Consider the following 20,389-nt stretch of genomic DNA (forward strand, 5'->3'; position numbering starts at 1 on the left):
TTGAAGCAATATTTTTAACTAATTGTAAACAAATTATAAAAAATTAATTATCTCCCTTTTGTTTTGTACTTTTATTTTCCACCGTCGTCACAATGATTAAGACCAGGATCACACTGCGTTTTTGCAATCCGTTTTTTTTCCCCCCTATCAATTTAATGCAAAAAAACTGATGCAAAAAAGGATGTACGTGTGTGTGTGTGGGGGGGGGGGGTGTTCTTAAAATCTTTTGTAAAATAGCTTTTTTTTAAAGGACGAATTACACTAGTAACTATTCCTGTGTTTTGACGGCTGTTCTATTAATGTGGACACATGGACGTCTCGTTTTAGTATAAGTCTACCCACTTAGCGGGAAAACATGGCCGTTAAATAAACGTCCGCTAATAGCCTTCATGAATTATTAGTGGCTGGCTATTTAAAGGGGTTATCCAGTGCGACAAAAACATGGGCACTTTCTTCCAGTTAGACCTGATTTTATCTGGTTCATAAAGATGGCTTCTCCGCTGGGTGGATTTTCTGATGTTTAACAAGATGTGCTTTCCTTAAGAAACTTTTCCCACATTCTGGGCATAAAAATGGCTTATCCCCTGTGTGAATTCTCTGATGTTCAACAAGTGTGGGTTTCTTACTGAAACATTTCCCACATTCTGAACATGGAAATGGTTTCTCCCCTGTGTGAATTCTCTGATGTTCAACAAATTTTGATCTGTAATTAAAATATTTTCCACATTCGGAACATGCAAATGGCTTCTCCCCTGTGTGAGTTTTTTGATGGGCAATAAGATGGGATTTCCGAAGGAACCTTTTCCCACATTCCATGCATGAAAATGGCTTCTCCCCTGTGTGACTTCTTTGATGGTCGAGGAGACTTTCTTTTCTTACAAAACACTTTCCACATTCTGGACATACAAATGGTTTCTCTCCCGTATGAGTATTTTTATGGTAAGCAAGACGTGATTTCAGAGTAAAACATTTTCCACATTCTGAGCATGAGAATGGCTTTTTCCCTGTGTGAGTTTTTTGATGTTTAGTAAGTCTTGATTTCTGAGTAAAACATTTACCACATACTGGACATGCAAATGGCTTCTCCCCTGTGTGAGTTCTTTGATGGTCAACAAGTTGTGAACTCCGAAGGAAACATTTCCCACATTCCATGCACGAAAATGGCTTCTCCCCTGTGTGAAGTCTTTGATGGTCAATAAGGCTTGCTTTCCTTGTGAAACACTTCTCACATTCTGAACATGAAAACTGATTCTCTCCTGTGTGAGTTTTTTGATGTTCAACAAGATGCGATTTCCGAGTAAAACATTTTTCACATTCTGCACAAGAATACGGCTTTTCACCTGTGTGAACCATTATATGTCTAATGAGCAGTGAATTTGTAGTAAAACATCTCCTACATTCTGGACATGAAAATGGCTTTTCTCCAGTGTGTGTTTTTTGATGGTCAGCAAGATGTGACTTCTGGTTAAAACATTTGCCACATTCTGCGCAGGTAAACAGGTTCTCCCCTGTGTGAAGTTTCTGATGCATAATAAGATGTGATTTCGTAGTAAAACATTTCCCACATTCTGAACATGGAAATGGCGTATTACTCTTGTATCCTTTTCGATTTTTAGTAAGACTTGTTTTCATTGAGTAAAACGTTTCGCCTTCTGAACATGGAATGTATCCAGGGGCTCTTTGATGTTTAACATCCTTCGTGTGGCTTACACTGCGTCCAGTGGTCTGTGATGGATCAGTAGATGGGACTTGTATAACAGGATCAGATGGCAGATCTTTGCTGTGAGGGGCTGGGGGTATATCTGGGGTAATAGAAGGTTCTTCATATGTATCTTGTGTGATCTGACCATCTGCTGTAATATCTGGAGATATCTGATGTCCCTCTGATCTCCGGGGACACTCATCTGCCAAGAAGAAAACTCATTATAATTAATAACCAAATTACATATTTTGCATATATTTACGTACAGTATTTAAAGAGGTTTTTTTTAATCCCTTAGCACAACTTTATAGATACATTAGATTACATGATGGAACATTATATGATTATCCTGACACGTTCCCCTCTCCTGGGATGTCTGAATGGTGACGGCACGTCATCTGCTTCACCTGCCCGGATTATCGCCTAACCCATCCAGGTTTTCTTGATTATTTTTTGTGGGTTTTTATTTTTTGCAGTTTGCGGAACTGCTCACATATACTTTGCTTTCTTGAACAGATTCTAGAATATGTCTCTATGAGAATACTGGTGCTCCATGTCTCTGCTTTCAATGGTGTGGTATTTAGTAAATATAGATATAATCCTCCTGATTTTCTGTCCCAATTGTCTCTATCGATATCTGTGGATCAATCCAATGCACAGTCTCTACCTAGAACAGTGGACCGATCAAATACAAAGTCTCTACCTATAACTGTGGACCCATCCAATACAGAGTCTCTACCTATAACTGTGGACCCATCCAATACAGAGTCTCTACCTATAACTGTGGACCCATCCAATACAGAGTCTCTACCTATAACTGTGGACCCATCCAATACAGAGTCTCTACCTATAGCTGTGGACCCATCCAATACAGAGTCTCTACCTATAACTTTGGACCGATCCACTACACACTCTTTACCTAGAACTGTGGACCAATCCAATCTACAGTCTCTCCCTACAACTCTGGGACCATCCAATGCACAGTTCCTACCTAGAACTGTGGGACCATCCAATGCACAGTCCCTACCTAAAACTGTGGGACCATCCAAAGCTCAGTCTCTACCTAGAACTGTGGGACCATCCAATGCATAGTCTCTACCTAGAACTGTGGACCCATCCAACGCAGTCTCTACCTAGAACTGTGGGACCATCTAAAGCATAGTCTCTACCTAGAACCGTGGACCCATCCAATGCTGTCTCTACCTATAAATGTGGACCCATCCAATGTACAGTCTCTACCTATAACTGTGGACCAATCCAATGCACAGTCTCTACCTAGAACCGTGGACCCATACAATGCACAGTCTTTACCTAGAACTCTGGGACCATCCAATGCACAGCGTCTATCTAGAACTTTGATCCAGGCGAGACAGACAATCAGCATGTATGTGTGTACGTGATCTACAGGGATGGATTCATACCCAGATTGGCTGGGAGCACCTCCACATGGATAGGTAGCCCAGAGAACATCACGACATCCTCCAGACCATAATGCTGAAACCACCAGCTTGTGTTCTTCCAGCAATGGCTGCAGGGTGGTTTCTCTCTCTGATGTTTCTTGCCTGGGGCACTCCAGCTAGGGATGAGTGAAGCGGGCTTTAAGGGTCGTACGAAGTGGTATGATCGTCTTTTGAATCCTGACATCTGCCTGCTCCGTGGAGAAGATGGAAACAGCCCGAGGACTGCCTAGAAAACATGAATGAAGTCTTTGGCGTATGGCTGTATCCATGTTTTTCAGGTGGCTCTTGAGCTGTACCCCGCTTTGCCATGGACAAACAGACATCGAGATTCAAAAGCGATCGTTCCACTTTGTACGAACTCTAATGAAGCCACTTCACTCATCTCTAATGCCAATGTCATCACGTGATGGAGCAGAAAATGTGACTCATTGGAGAAGACAACCCTTTACCAACCAGCGAAGAAGACAACCCTTTACCAATCATCAGAGAAGACAACCCTTTACCAATCATCAGAGAAGACAACCCTTTACCAATCATCAGAGAAGACAGCCCTTTACCGAACATCAGAGAAGACAACCCTTTACCAATCATCAGAGAAGACAACCCTTTACCAATCATCAGAGAAGACAACCCTTTACCAATCATCAGAGAAGACTACCCTTTACCAATCATCAGAGAAGACAGCCCTTTACCGAACATCAGAGAAGACAACCCTTTACCAACTAGCAGAGAAGAAAGCCCTTTACTAATCATCAGAGAAGACAGCCCTTTATCAATCATTAGAGAAGAAAGCCATTTACCAACCAGCAGAGAAGACAACCCTTTACTAATCATCAGAGAAGACATCCCTTTATCAATCATCAGAGAAGACAGCCCTTTACCGATCATCGGAGAAGACAGCCCTTTACCAATCAGCAGAGGAGACTGCCCTTTAACAATTAGCAGAGGAGACAGCCCTTTACCAACCAGCAGAGAAGACAGCCCTTTACCGATCATCGGAGAAGACAGCCCTTTACCAATCAGCAGAGGAGACTGCCCTTTACCAACCAGCAGAGGAGACAGCCCTTTACCAACCAGCAGAGAAGACAGCCCTTTACCAATCAGCAGAGAAGACAGCCCTTTACCAACCAGCAGAGAAGACAACCCTTTACCAATCATCAGAAAAGATAACCCTTTAGTAGGGATGGTCCGAACCCGCCGAGGTTCGGGTTCAGCTGAACCGGAACGCTCGGCATCAGATTCCCGCTGTCTGCTCGCTCCGTGCAGCGGGCAGATACAGCGGGAGGACCGCCTGGAAAACTGGGATACAGCCTATGGCTATGGCTGTATCCCAGTTTTCCAGGCGTTCCTCCCGTTGGATCCGCCCGCTGCACGGAGCGGGCAGACAGCGGTAATCATTGCGGAGGGTTCGGGTTCGTATGAACCCCGTCTGAACCAGGTTCGGACCATCCCTACCCTTTACCGATCATCAGAGAATACAACTATTTACCGATCAGCGGAGAAGATAACCCTTTACTGATCAGCAGACCTTTACTGACCAGCGAAGAAGACAACCCATTACCAATCATCAAAGAAGACACCCCTTTACTGATGTACTGATGAGCAGAGAAAACAAGACACTTGATCCCATTTGATCTTTTATTTTCCCCTGATTTCAGATGAAAACGTAGCCACTAAAACAAAAGTGATATCGCCACAGCTCCTAAAAATGGCACAAAAATTATTCAAAAAACCAAATGAGAAAATATAATATAGATTTCAATGCATGCACTAAATCTGTAAATGTGTCTGCTCACGAAATGGGGATTACAGGGATTGTTAATGACTATGTTTGGTAACAATAAATTTGCTATTGAACTGGACCATAACGATAAAGTCATTTGTTTCCGATAAATGAGAAAATAAAACTCCCTTTAACCCCTTAGTGACCAAGCAATGTTCTTTTTTCATTATCGCCTTCCAAGAGCCAGTTGTTTTTTTGTTTGTTTTTTATCGACATAGCCATAGGAGGAGGTCTGTTTATTTTTCTTTTTTAAACAGGACAGACATAACTTTTGGGGGGAGATTCATCATAGTAGTGATTCACTTTTATTAACTCTTTCAGGGAAAATAGATTTTTTTTTTTAACATTGACTTGGAATTGTATGTTAAAGAATTACTGGCAAGGATCCGATACAGATTGTGAACTATATACAGCAACAGGATGCGTATTCAGAGACGTCGTGGCGTTATGAGCCACTTTAGTGTTTATTGTATTATTTTCTCTGGCTATTTGCCTGTTAAAAAATCCCAAAAATCCCAAAACATCTCTCTGAGTTCCATGATGATTATAATTAGTTTGAATTCTTTTCCACTTTCTGAAACATGAAAGTTCTTCCTCTTCTTCGATGTGCAATGAGAGATGACATTTTCTTAAAATTATTTCACACATTCATGAAAATGACTTCTCCCCGTGTGAATTTTTTTTGATGAGTTTTAAACCAGACTCTCTTTGCTTAAGAAACACTTCCATATTCTGGACATAAAAACGGCTTCTCCCCCGAGTGGGTTTTTTTATGTTCCACAAGATGTGATTTCCGAGTAAAACATTTCCCACACTCTGAGCATGAAAATGGCTTCTCTCCTGTGTGAGCTTTTTGATGTCTAATAAGTTGGAATTTCAAAGTGAAACATTTGCCACATTGTTCGCATGAGAACTGCTTCTCCCCTGTGTGAGTTTTTTGATGGTTGACGAGATGTGATTTCCGAATGAAACATTTTCCACATTCTAAGCATGAAAATGGCTTCTCCCCTGTGTGGGTTTTTTGATGGTCAAGAAGACTTTCTTTCCTTAAGAAACACTTCCCACATTCTGGACATAAAAATGTCTCTCCTGTGTGGGTTTTTTGATGTTCAATAAGATGCGATTTCCGGGTAAAACTTTTTCCACATTCTGCACATGTATATGGCTTTTCCCCAGTGTGAACCTTTTCATGTCTTATACGTTGTGATTTTCTAGTAAAACATTTCCCACATTCCGGACACGAGAATGGCTTCTCTCCTGTGTGAGTTTTTTGATGGTCAACAAGATGTGCCTTCTGGTTAAAACATTTGTCACATTCGGAACAAGAAAATGGTTTCTCCCCTGTGTGAATTCTCTGATGTTGAATAAATTTGGATTTCAAGGTAAAATATTTCCCACATTCTGCGCAGGTAAACAGGTTCTCCCCTGTGTGAATTTTCTGATGTATAATGAGATGCGATTTCGTAGTAAAACATTTCCCACAATCTAAACACGGGAATGGCCTATCACTCGAGTAACCTTTTGGATCTTTAGTAAGATTTGTCATGAAACTTGAGTAAAACGTTCCGCTTTCTGAACTCGGAATATTTCCACGAGGTCTTTGATGTTCAACGTCCCTCGTGTGACCTATACTGCGTCCAATGGTCTGAGATAAGTCGGAATATTGTTTGGGTTTAACTTGAACAAGTGAGAGATCTTTGCCGTCAGGGGTTGAGGTTATATTGGGGATAAGAGAACACTCTTCATATGTATCCTGTATGATATGGTCATCCACTCTATAATCTGGGGATATCTGATGTCCCTCGGATCTCCCAGTAACGTCATCTGCCAAGAAGAAAACTCATTATAATTAACTAATAACCAAATTACACATTTAAAAAATATATATATAAAAAAGAAATTCCCGCAAATTTCTTTGGCACAACTGTATTGATACATTAGATGACATCATGGACCATTCTAATCCTGCTGGGATATCTGGACACTGATAACACCACACGCTTCACACACTTCAAATCCCACCCGACTAATTCAAATTTTTTTGTCCATTTTTGATTTCCTGTGTGCAATCCATTTATGTTCTGGGTGGATTCTACCTATCGCTCCCGTACATGTATTTCATTTCTAGAATCCCCTTAAAAAGTCTGATAAATATCCGACCGCTCTGCCGTTCCTCTATATTCTCCTCCTATACAATGCATGGACTCTCCTCTCTCCTGACCCTTGTCCACCCTCTTTCTCTATTAACTTTAACTTGTTAGCTGCTACTCTGCCTAATGGTCCTTTTACACGGAGCAATAATTCGCCCAATCGAACGATTTCGAGGTAACAATGTGTTTTTTATAACGATCAATGTTTAGACGGAACGATATATCGCTTGAAAAAATCATTAATTCCGATCGTTTTAAGGTTGCTTAACCCCATCTCGCAGGGTGAATCGTTGACGAAGCGACATGCGAATTTTCAGTGAACGACCAATGACAACTTGAGAACTTGTTGAAATATTTATCATTCGTCGCTTGATCGTTCACTGTGTTTACACGAGCCGATTGTCGCTCAAATGCGATTGTTATCGCGAAAATTCAAACCATAATTGTTCCGTGTTAAAAGGACCATTAGGGCCCTATTCCATTACAATGAATTATCGTTATATCGTTCAAATTTAAGCAGTAATTGTTTCATGTAAATGCAGCAACGATCAAACGACAACGAGAAATCGTCCATGGTTCGATTGGTGCTGACACCAGAATCATTGTCATGGTCACAGGGGTTGCCTAGAATCCCCAACATGCTCAGCTGTGATACCGATGGCCGGGCAATGATGGGACTCGGGTGTTTGCGAACTGGTAGGTATGTTTTACCTTGTACTATGACTCCCTCTCATAGCTCACAGCTCCATTGCTTGGACTGTCCCGGGAGGGATCTGTAATTACACCCCCCCCCCCCGCCGTACCTACCTAGAACTGTGGGCCGATCCAATGCACAGTCTCTACCTAGAACTGTGGGCCGATCCAATGCACAGTCTCTACCTAGAACTGTGGGCCGATCCAATGCACAGTCTCTACCTAGAACTGTGGGCCGATCCAAAGCACAGTCTCTACCTAGAACTGTGGGCCGATCCAATGCACAGTCTCTACCTAGAACTGTGGGCCGATCCAATGCACAGTCTCTACCTAGAACTGTGGGCCGATCCAATGCACAGTCTCTACCTAGAACTGTGGGCCGATCCAATGCACAGTCTCTACCTAGAACTGTGGGCCGATCCAATGCACAGTCTCTACCTAGAACTGTGGGCCGATCCAATGCACAGTCTCTACCTAGAACTGTGGGCCGATCCAATGCACAGTCTCTACCTAGAACTGTGGGCCGATCCAATGCACAGTCTCTACCTAGAACAGTGGGCCAATACAATGCACAGTCTCTACCTAGAACTAATGCACAGTCTGTAATACTGGACCGATCAGATGCAACAACACAAGTGTATTTTTTTTCTCCAGTACTTTTTTCCTCCAACCATTTCCACTGTTAACATTTTATTAACATAACTAATTTCATCTTTTTGCTCAAATTTTTATTTAGTTTAAACATCTGTTGAAGGGACAAAATATACAAAAATTAGAAACAAAAAAAAATTTAATTGATTTCTTTGTGCGGCAGATACAACTGACGGCCGAATGATTGTACGGTGTCAGTTACCGAAACCTAATGACCTAGGGTAACCAGGAAGCCTCTGCTCTGACAAGTAGGGGGCACCTGGTAAAATTCTTGAGTCTCCCATTGATTTCAATGGGGTCCGTTACTCGAGTCGAGCACTCGAGTACTGAAAAATACTCGACTAAGTAACGAGCACTAAGGCATTCTACTAATCGCTCATTTCAAATCCTTTAACAATAGGATATGACTGGTCTCCTCCCAGCAATGTCTCATCCTATCCCACTAATAGTTTGTCTAAACTTAAAGGGGTTGTCCACTAAAACGTGTTTTTTTTCCAAATTAACTGGTACCAGAAAGTGCCAGAGATTTGTAATTTACTTCTATTAAAAATCTCCAGTCTTCCAGTACTTATCAGCTGCTGTATGTCCTGCAGGAAGTGGTGTATTCTCTCTGGTCTGACAAAGTGCTCTCTGCTACCACATCTGTCCATGTCAGGAACTGTCCAGAGCAGCAGCAAAGTGATGGACACTATAGTCATCATCGCTCTTAACATCTTCTCCCTCCTGCTCAAGTTTCTCTTTAACGTCTGAATTATTTAAATTATGTTACAAGTAATATTTTTTAAAATTGACCTTAAATAATTTGGCTGCCGTCCGAGACGTCTCTTATACTTTTTGGCTTTCTGAGGCCCCAGCTTTTTCCCAGCACTCCGGGAACGATATTGAATAGATTTTTCATGGTTTCATTTGATGACTTTTTGATTTTATTTTTTATTTTTTTAAACCGTACAAATTGTGACACAAGCCTTAACACACACACAGATCTAGGATAGGTCACAAAAACGGTCACATAGCCAACTGTAGAAGTAGACGGAGGAGGTCACGGGCAGCACTCAACGTGGTGCATTCTCCGCGAGCTCCTACTTTTATGTTACGTTTCCCCGGCCGTGTCAGTCCTAAGCTGAGCTGCTTGTCCCTTCCTTCCTGGAAGTATTTGTCGATCTCTCTTGCCCTCGGCTTCTTCTGAGATTGGTCAGATGAGGAGGTACCTGTCCTGTCCTGTCTCCTTGTTCCCTATCTGGTCTATCTCACCAGTATAATTTCTGAGAAGAGCGGGGCGGCAGATGAAGGTGACAAGGTGATGCCCACCGGAACATCAGGTATCGTGAAGAACATTGTTTGAGAAGACGTTTTATGGACTTTAAATACATGCGCTAAATATGTGTATTCACCAAAGGAGGTAACAAGCCCAGTCTGGGAGGGCTTTTCTATTGACTATGATCGCTATATTTGTGAGTGTACACTGTGTTTTTGCGGCACTCAGGAGTATGGTCCTCTGCACTTTTGAGTGCAACAAAAAATTGTGTTTGCTCCCAAAAGTAGTGACTATTGAAATGAATAGATGCACCATGGTATACATCAGCATATGGTTAGTTTTCTGGGCTATTCTAGAGGTGGGGTTCAATCTCTGGTACCGACTACTCTCTGAGTTTTCCTGCCGGCTCTTACTGATGAGGAGTGAAGCAAAATTCCACTTTTCCTTTTTCAAGGGTAATCACTGGGGGTTTGTACACTGGGTTCTATTATATAAAAATAACTTGTATCTATCAAATCCGGAGTGGGGTAACAGCTCCCGATGCCCCCTTCCACACTACCAGCCCCCTCATGAATATTCCTCCGACCTTCTTCAGGACGCCACTGCAGAGCTCCGAATAGAGAATCATACAGAGGGGCACTGACCGCTGTAGGGCCCCCCCGGTGCAGCATACCTCTTAATAACATGTTAATAAAATGAAAGATTGCAGAAAAAGAAAACTAATGTCTTCCTCAGCGTCCCCAGCTCTGTCGGAGAAGAAGGCCGGGTTTACATTCACAAGGCGATCCGGTGCAGGAGAAGAGCACCGGAGGGAAACAGATCTTTGAACTGATCCCGTTTATTTCAATGGGACAGTTTAAACAATCCGGCGTGTGAATAGTGGCCCCCGGATCGCCAGACCTGCCGTCTGCTTGATGTTCAATGTTAAAAAGGATAATGCAATTTTTTAGTACATCCAGATTAAAAAGCTGACTTTATTTTTCGTAAACTTATTTCTATTTTTCCTGGAAAATAAGCGTCTTTATAGTATTTTATGTTTATTATCATCACATAGTGATGCTAAAAATATCACTAAGATTGCCTCCCTGTATGGACATTAAAGGAGGAGGAGGAGGGGCTCAGGGGTAGTTTCTTATATTTTTCACTCTTATAGTTATGTTTTTTGGTTTTACCCCAATATGGTCACGAAAGACCTTCTGGGTGGGGATCATATAATACATTTATTTGTTTTTCCCATAATACAATTTTATTGAACAATAATACAGGATGTGGAACATATATCACAAACAATCACGAGAAGCAACCATGCAACTATAAAACAGCAAAAGCAATACAGACAATGGAACAATATATTCATAGTCTCCTCTGAGGCCGTCATGGCTGGGTATGCGGTAACAAAGGGGGGGGGGGGGGGGGGATAAGGGGCCGTATTACGGAAAGAAGGAAAGGAACTTCAGATCCCTGAAGTAAAGGGTCCAGTAGTCATCTAGCCAGAGCTCTCTCGGGAATCGACCCTTTCAGACCAAGTTTGGTAGAATTTCTCAGGCTTGTATCATGGGACAGTGCATCTTCCAGGTCACCTCAAAGTCCCATAACTTTATCACCAGTGTCTCGGAATAACCAGTTCTGGCCACCATGACAAAGTGACAAATCTTTATTTTGACCTGTCCAAGTGCACCAGGCAGCACGGACAGAGAGGGTGATCGATAACTCCCAGAAATGTTGTTAGAACTTGATTCTGAAACTGATTGATCAGGAAGAGGGTGGGGGGGGGGCAATCCCACCAAATACGGAATTTCCTGGCGGCAACATGTGTCACCAGGAATGCTCTGTCCAGTTTCCTAAGAGTAATAAAAACTCCTAATTCGGCCTCCTACGGCTTCTGGAAGATCAAGATCTCTGTGACGGTAGATTCAGGAGAAGCAGGATAGAAAGGGCTGTGGAACGTTAAAGTCTCTTAAGTAATTAAAATTCTGGGCCAGGCCGCGAGCGCTTCGGAGGGGCTGAAGAAGCAGGATAGACATCTTCCGGGGAAAGCCTTGTATATAACATTATTTATTTTTGCTTTTGTCCTCCATAACCGAGGCTCCAGCGGACACCCAGCAATGGTGACCTGGCCAGGAAGCCATATTGTATTCTACTGAGCTGTATATATACTGATCGGGAGGGCAAAGATGGTCCCGTCCCCCCCACCTTCTCTCCCCAACAGTCGACCTCTCTTCTATAAGAATGTTAAAAATAAATTAAAAAAAAAGTTTTAAACCAGGATCAGTAGTTTACGGTTATAAAATTGTTTTCGGTCCTCTTTTACCTGCGACCATGATGTTGACAATAATTAATACAAATTGGGATCTTGGCTATCGCTCTATGGATTCCACCATACTGCACATGACTTGTATGGAGTAAAAAAACATGACTGAAGTGTTGTAACCTTTATTATGACTTCATAACACTTGGAATTTTCCCATTTGAGTTTTTTCATGTTTATTATGTGAATTTACGCCTAAATCATTTCCATCTTCTTAACACGAAAATGAAGAGTTCTTTGATGTACAATCAGAGATGACTTTTTCCCAAAAGATTTAATACATACGGTTCATGAAAAGGGCTTCACCTCTGTATGAGTTCTCTCATGTCCGATAAGATGCGCTTTCCGAGCAAAACATTTCCCACATTCTTGGCATGAAAATGGCTTCTCCCCTGTGTGAGTTCTTTGATGTAGGATGAGGCCAGATTGCTGAGTGAAACATTTTCCACATTCAGCGCAGGAAAATGGCTTCTCCCCTGTGTGAATTCGCTGATGTTCTATAAGACTCGAGTTCCTTGAGAAACACTTCCAACATTCTGGGCATGAAAACGGCTTCTCTCCTGTATGATTTTTTTGATGGTCAACAAGACGAGAGTATAAAGTAAAACATTCCCCACATTCTTGGCATGAAAACGGCTTCTCCCTTGTGTGAGTTTTTTGATGGCCAACAAGACCTGATTTCGCAGTAAAACATTTACCACACTCAGAGCATGAATATGGCTTCTCCCCTGTGTGAATTCTTTGATGTTCGACAAGAGATGTTTTTACTGAGAAACATTTTCCACAATCAGGGCATGAAAATGGCTTCTCTCCTGTGTGAGTTCTTTGATGTCTAATAAGTTGTGTTTTCCCATTAAAACATTTATCACATTCCGGGCATGAAAATGGCTTCTCTCTTGTGTGAATTCTCTGATGTTCAACAAGAGTTGCTTTTACAGAAAAACATTTCGCACATTCTGGGCAGGAATACGGTTTCTCCTTTGTGTGAATTCTTTTATGTTGAACAAAACTTGATTTTACCGAGAAACATTTACCACATTCTGAGCACAAAAATGGCTTCTCTCCAGTGTGAATTCTCTGATGTTCAACGAGGCTAGCTTTTAGTGAGAAACATTTCTCACATTCGGGGCATGAAAATGGTTTTTCTCCCGTGTGAGTTTTTTGATGGTTAATAAGTTTTGATTTCAGAGTAAAATATTTCCCACATTCCGAACATGAAAAAGGCCCTGTGTGGGTTCTCTGATGTACAACAAGTTTTGATTCTGAAGGAAAATATTTCCCACATTCTGGGCATAAAAATAACTTCTGCCTTGTGTGAGATTTTTGATGTCTGATAAGACTTTTTTTCCACGAGAAACACTTTCCGCATTCTGAACATGAAATGATTCTGCGAGATCTTAGATGCTCAACGTCTAATTGTTTAATTGTCTTTGATAAATCAGAAGATAGGACTGGTTTAAAAGGAACCAATGACAGATCTTTACCAAGAAGGGCTGGGGGTATATCTGGGGTAATAGAATGTTCTTCATATGTATCTTGTGTGATCTGACCATCTGCTGTAATATCTGGAGATATCTGATGTCCCTCTGATCTCCTGGTACAGTCATCTGCCAAGAATAAAACTCGTTTTACTTTGTTTTAGTTATAGAATCCTAAAACTTTTGCATATATTGATATATTTTTTTGTAAAATATCCCTAAGCATAACTTTTTAGGAATACATGAGAATTTATCACTGTCGACACACCATTAGGGTCACAGGGTTTGATGCACTTCAGATACCCCATCCAGCGTTTTGCTTTCAAGCTCTGGTGGATTCTCCGCTCATCAGTCCTTCTCTTGCCCATGTACAGATCACATCCACTATTTTTGTCCTTAAATCACCTAACACCACCTGATCCCATCGTTCAAAGCTCAAACTGGCCTCACAGATAACTGACTGTCATCTCGCTATATTCTCCTGCTATATGCCGTAGGGAGTCTCTCTCCTAACCCCTGACCAACCTCTTTTAGTACAAACTTTTGCCTTGTTACCTTCCGCAAAAAACGAACGAACAAAAAACAGCAGGTATACTGTATTTTTTTTTTTTTTGCTTCAGAAGATGCACAATTCATTTAGACAACTGAAAACGGAGAAAAAAATATTTCATGCTCCAGTAACTTTCTATGGACGTCGGACTCCTCTCTAGTGATTTGCATAACGTGCGCACTGCTTTGGGCAGCGATTTCTACGCACCAGGACCGGGTCCAGGAGCGGGACTTTCAGCAAGGGGTAAGTATGTGGGGCTCCACTAGGGAGTCTGGCGGGCTCTGCACCGGCAGCCTGGGTGACAGGTTCCCCTTAAATTTCCCCGGTGGTCTAACGCAGTGAAGGGGTCAATGTTTACTGAAATGTCAGGACCACTTAACCATTCTCCAAAAACAGGCACATACAGTCCTGTAACAACATACAGACCTGTGTTGCATCACCATACACAAACATCTCTGCTACATACAGATACACACACAAAATTTATTGTAGACTGTCCCTACCTACTAACATACTTAATCTGTACCCAGAATGGAGCTAAAAGACCTGCAGGACCTTCAGTGACTAATCACATGACTGTGAAATCACTGAAGGTCCTGCAGGTCTTTTAGCTCCATTCCTGGTAAACTCCCAAGTGTTTTTACATGCAGGAATCTGGATGTGATTTGTCTCCCACGTGGCACTGATCTCACTGGCAGGAGGAGGGAGAGGACTGTGCAGCTTATATATGCTGCACAGTTTATTTATTCAGCAGTCAGGCACAACACTGAACCAGCCCTCTGCCCGACCAATATGGAGGATGTCAGGGTGGTCTGACAGTGTAGGCTCGCCCTGTCTGTGAAATATAAGACAAAGCACTTTTTAGCTATTATTAGATATAATGCACCATTAGTTTGTACCAGAAATAAAAGAACCCCCGACTTATAAGACTTGTGCCATATGTATCGTGAGTTTTAGACAACTGAAAGAAGGGAGTTGGACTAAAGTGAACCTGTCACCCCCCGACCACCTACTGGGCTGGCGGCACCGCTGGTGAGATATGAATAAAAACACCTAGAACTCTCCCTTGTTGCCTCAGATTTTTTTTTTTTTTACTGGGTCTGTGATTAATGTCAAGGAGGCGGGGCCTATTGTTCCCTGGCCCTGGCAATGTTACACCTCACTGTGCTGGATGCCCGCCCCTCTGCATAACCAGCCACATGCATTGTGCACACTACACAGGAGGCATAGCAGTACCATGAGAGGCCCCGCCTTCCAGACACTATGCACAGCATGAATAAAGTTGATTTGGATTTTTTTTTCTAGCTGAGCACAAATTTACCATGCTCTCAAAACCCCCCCCCCCCCCCCCCCCAAAAAAACCCTTTACTCTCTGAATTATTTTATTACCTAAATAATACAATATTCACTAATATTGTCCTCAGTATAATGCGGTTCTTATTAGAGACTGAGCTGAACAGAGGACAGTCTTTAAAGGGACATTGTCACCAGAAAATTATCTGTTTTTAAGAATTTCCGTGTTGTTTTTCTTTTCTTTAGTTTTTGAATTTACAATCTACTTTATAAAATATGGCAGTTTCCATTCTCTTAACTAAGGCGGAAACGTAGGCCTTATTCCCACGTTCTGTATATATGGACAGCATGCAGCAGAATGGACTATCGGAACTCCCGGTGTCATGTAGCATTATGATGCCAGGAGATCAAAAACAGTTTAAGGCTACGGTCACACACAGTATTTCCGTCAGTCTTTTTTCAAACAAAACCAGGAGTGTGTTAAAACACAGAAAGGCTATGTTCACACTACGTAAAAGTGGCAACAACGGCCGTACTTTGTACACCTGTGAACACTGCCTACATTTCTATGGGATCCCGGCCAAAGCGTATACACGTATCATATACGCTCCGGCCGGGATTCCATGCGAACCCGCGAATAACTGACATGACAGTTTTCTGTGGCCGCAATTCAGTGAATTGCGGCCGCAGAAAGACCTGTCAGTTCGCACAATGAAGCGAGCGGCTCCGGCAGTACCGCAGTACCGTCCGGGATGATCTTGGCAAAGACCGGACGTTCCGTGACCCTTCAGCAGAGTATTATGTCTGGTAATGTTTCACGTTCATGTCAAGGACACCGGTCCTGACTATTCTTGCCTAAATCTATAGGGCTTGCTGTTAAGCATTTCACTAAATGTTGTTAAAAATCAGTTCAGGCAACATGGCCGCCCTCATAAGGGTGTGCAAAAAATAAAATAAAAAAGTTACAAATCAGAAAAAAAGCTTCAGTATCTGACTCTAACAAATAAAATAACAAACTTAAACAACATATACATTCCTATAATACCCACACTGGGCATCACAAATACTTAGTAACGTCTTTGGGCTTTGTAATGCCCTAGTGGTCTTCCAGTGTGTTACGGGACTTCTTGGATAAACACCCGGCATTCTATGTTCTCTATAGAGAGGAGTAAGCAGACAGCTCTGGAGCTCAGCTTATTACATGAGGGTCAGGAGCAGAAGTCCAGCACACCGGACCCGTCTCTCCACCGACATCATCTACTGATGAGCGGTATCGAGAGGAAATGCTGAACAGTTTGGCATCTCCTCTTAGCACTAATGAGTCGGGAGCCTTGAGTCCCTTCAAGTCCTTTTCGAGCTTTGAGACTAAGCTTTCTTATGGTCCAGTGTTCAGACATCCAGATGTTGACTGTTGAAATTAATACTTCCAATTCTATTTTATTAATTGATAATAAACTACTACTGTTACTACTACTATTTCTGAGAGCACGCTGCAGCATTTTCCCACTTCTATTACTGTTCTATTACTGTCGCTGTATATCTAGCCCAGCTTCCCATCAGATGTGGTCACTGCCTGGCATCACTGGTGACACTGGAAACATTGAACTGCAGTTTCTATAGTTTTCAACACTTTTCTAGTAAAGCTAAATTATTCTCCCTATTTCACAAACTGTACATACATACAAACAGACAGACCTTCTCCTATGTCACTATCCTTACCTACCAACCCTTCTCCTATGTCACTATCCTTACCTACCAACCCTTCTCCTATGTCACTATCCTTACCTACCAAACCTTCTCCTATGTCACTATCCTTACCTACCAACCCTTCTCCTATGTCACTATCCTTACCTACCAACCCTTCTCCTATGTCACTATCCTAACCTACCGACCCTTCTCCTATGTCACTATCCTTACCTACCAACCCTTCTCCTATATCACTATCCTTACCTACCAACCCTTCTCCTATGTCACTATCCTTACCTACCAACCCTTCTCTTATGTCACTATCCTTACCTACCAACCCTTCTCCTATGTCACTATCCTCACCTACCAACCGTTCTCCTATATCACTATCCTTACCTACCAACCCTTCTCCTATGTCACTATCCTTACCTACCAACCCTTCTCCTATGTCACTATCCTTACCCACCAACCCTTCTCCTATATCACTATCCTCACCTACCAACCCTTCTCCTATGTCACTATCCTTACCTACCAAACCTTCTCCTATATCACTATCCTTACCTACCAACCCTTCTCCTATGTCACTATCCTTACCCACCAACCCTTCTCCTATGTCACTAACCTTACATACCGAGCCATCTCCTATGTCACTATCCTTACCTACCAACCCTTCTCCTATGTCACTATCCTTACCTACCAACCCGTCTCCTATGTCACTATCCTTACCTACCAACCCTTCTCCTATGTCACTATCCTTACCTACCAACCCTTCTCCTATGTCACTATCCTTACCTATCAAACCTTCTATGTCACTATCCTTACTTACCAAACCTTCTCCTATGTCACTAACCTTACATACCGAACCATCTCCTATGTTATCCTTACCTACCAACCCGTCTCCTATGTCACTATCCTTACCTACCAACCCGTCTCCTATGTCACTATCCTTACCTACCAACCCTCCTCCTATGTCACTATCCTTACCTACCAACCCTCCTCCTATGTCACTATCCTTACCTACCAACCATTCTCCTATGTCACTATCCTTACCTACCAACCCTTCTCCTATGTCACTATCCTTACCTACCAATCCTTTTCCTATGTCACTATCCTTACCTACCAACCCTCCTCCTATGTCACTATCCTTACCTACCAACCATTCTCCTATGTCACTATCCTTACCTACCAACCCTTCTCCTATGTCACTATCCTTACCTACCAATCCTTCTCCTATGTCACTATCCTTACCTACCAACCCTTCTCCTATATCACTATCCTTACCTACCAACCCTTCTCCTATGTCACTATCCTTACCGACCAACCCACATGAACAGGACCCAGAACAGACCCTTGTGGCCACCACTTGAAACCAGTCTCTGCTCAGAATACACTTTATTACCATCACCCCTCTGATAGATATATTTATGGGGAAGTGTATGAAAAGCTTTGGTGAAGTCCAGATAGGCAACACCCATGGCTCCACCTTCATCCAGCACTTGTGTAATATAGAGAGATCGAGGAGTTTAGTGACATGATTGACTCTCAGTAAAGCAATGCTGGTTTGGATCCATTAGGTTGTTGTTTTTAAGGTGATCAAATATGTTATTTTTTTTAGAAGAGTTTCCCATTTTTACTCCTACAGATGTCAACCAACCATGGAGCACCAACTCAGTCTCTGTACCACAAAAGCAGCAGGGGTCAGGATTCTCATACAAGCATTTATAGAACAGTCCTGGACACCACTGAGTTGAGATTTTAGAATTTCTGGGAGAAGACAAGCTCAAGTCTACTTTCCGTTCCCTTATCTCGATAAGCTCCAGATCTGTGGAAGCGTCTAGAGGTATGCCATAAAAAGTCAGGAACGAGAAACCGGAACGGGGCTGGATAGACAATGATTCAAGCTCAGTGGATAGAGTCGCAGTCACACTTTGCAGCAATTGGGACTTGGACTGTCCCTGGTCATAGTCACACCAGGACAGGATTCCCGTGGAGAAAGATGAAGAACCATGACCATCTAAGATATAACCTACTCTGAAACCAAACTCTTAAAAATCCATCCCCACTGCCGGAGAAAAGGTGGGATCACCAAAAAGAGAGCACTTAAGTCCTAGCCCTCAAGATTCTACAAGAGAAGCATCTCGTAGGAAACAACAGGTATGGATAAGGACTAGAGATGAGAGAACCTCGAGCATGCTCGAAGCTATCCGAACCTGATTGTTCGGCATTTGATCGGCTGCTGAACTTGGATAAAGCTCTAAGGTTGTCTGGAAAACATGGATACAGCCAATGACTATATCCATGTTTTCCACATAGCCTTAGGGCTTTATCCAAGTTCAGCAGCCACCGCTAATCAAATGGCGAACGATCGGGTTCGAATAGACTCGAGCATCTCTAATAAGTACTCAAAGCCGATCTATGTACGAGCGTTATCCAGGGGAGGGATAGTAGGGAGAGGGACACCATCTACTCTTTCATACCACCCTATTATTCACGTGGGCTGGTAAACAATCACTGGCCGTCATCACGACTTGTAATAGAAAGATTAACAAAGAGACGGGACCAAATTTTTCTATTTAAGTCTGGGTGTTAATGTACCCCAGATGAATGTCGTGAAGATCTGATGTACAAGAAGGATAGATTGGGGAAAGCAAACTTGTATGGTGGAATAAATACCAAAGTTAGGGCAAGCTGTCCATGTTATTTACATTCATACGGCCAAACCGTGACAAATCAAGAGTGTGTTACCTGTTGGAACGTTCTCCACATACTGCTCATCACTCCACACGTCTGTCTCTTCTTTTACTATAATGTTTATCGCATCAATACTGTCCACATCTGTCTCTGGAGCATTAATATTGCTCCAATCTTCCTCCTGATTCATAAGATGTGAGAGAAATATTGTAAGTGTCATCAGACAGGAGGAGAAGTCAGGTGGGATGTACAGATCATAGGGAACATCTCCATCTACCTGATCCTGATCCTGTGGGAGAAGAGGACGGGGACATCTCTCTGGTGCTGTTCTCTTACTGGATCTGACTGGAGGGAACACATACAGAGACTGAATTCATTCTTTCCATCCAGATAATACAGAGAGGAGGTGTGTATATAGTCCTGTCTATTACCTGCTGATGGGAGGGGCTGCTGATCCTCCAGCATCACATCCTTGTACTGATCCTTGTGTCCTTCTACATACTCCCACTCCTCCATGGAGAAATAGACCGCCACGTCCTGACACCTTATAGGAACCTGACACACACAATGATCACACAGTCATCCCCCCCCACCCCTCCAGTGGTGTTACTGTATAATGTCCCAGCATTCCCAGCAGCCACAGTCTCACCTCTCCACTCAGCAGCTCCACCATCTTGTTGGTGACTTCT

At 42.6% G+C, this 20,389-nt stretch overlaps 2 protein-coding genes across 2 annotated transcripts in view; both read right to left on the reverse strand.

The window, feature by feature from the left end:
• The window catches only part of LOC138786726 (zinc finger protein 665-like), a 118,384-nt gene that overhangs the window by 55,829 nt on the left and 42,166 nt on the right, over nucleotides 1-20,389 (reverse strand). The gene's annotated exons all lie outside the window — the stretch shown is intronic.
• On the reverse strand, nucleotides 354-20,070 carry LOC138787614 (zinc finger protein 850-like). Its single transcript, XM_069964955.1, has 5 exons — nucleotides 19,978-20,070; nucleotides 19,755-19,881; nucleotides 13,487-13,609; nucleotides 5,663-6,769; nucleotides 354-1,904 (listed from the first exon to the last, which is right to left on the reverse strand). Exons 4-5 carry the CDS (start codon nucleotides 6,489-6,491, stop codon nucleotides 481-483), a joined length of 2,253 nt encoding a protein of 750 aa, XP_069821056.1. The 5' UTR covers nucleotides 6,492-6,769; nucleotides 13,487-13,609; nucleotides 19,755-19,881; nucleotides 19,978-20,070; the 3' UTR covers nucleotides 354-480.

The sequence above is a fragment of the Dendropsophus ebraccatus genome, chromosome 3 (genome assembly GCF_027789765.1).
Source record: "Dendropsophus ebraccatus isolate aDenEbr1 chromosome 3, aDenEbr1.pat, whole genome shotgun sequence".
Classification (NCBI taxonomy): domain Eukaryota; kingdom Metazoa; phylum Chordata; class Amphibia; order Anura; family Hylidae; genus Dendropsophus; species Dendropsophus ebraccatus.

Coding starts and splice junctions, on each gene's coding strand:
- LOC138787614 (XM_069964955.1), bottom strand. CDS start 6,491: ATGACAAATCTTACTAAAGATCCAAAAGGTTACTCGAGTGATAGGCCA. Junction 1,905..5,662: donor TCCAGAATATGGAAGTGTTT/CTTAAGCAAAGA, acceptor TCTTCTTGGCAG/ATGAGTGTCCCCGGAGATCA.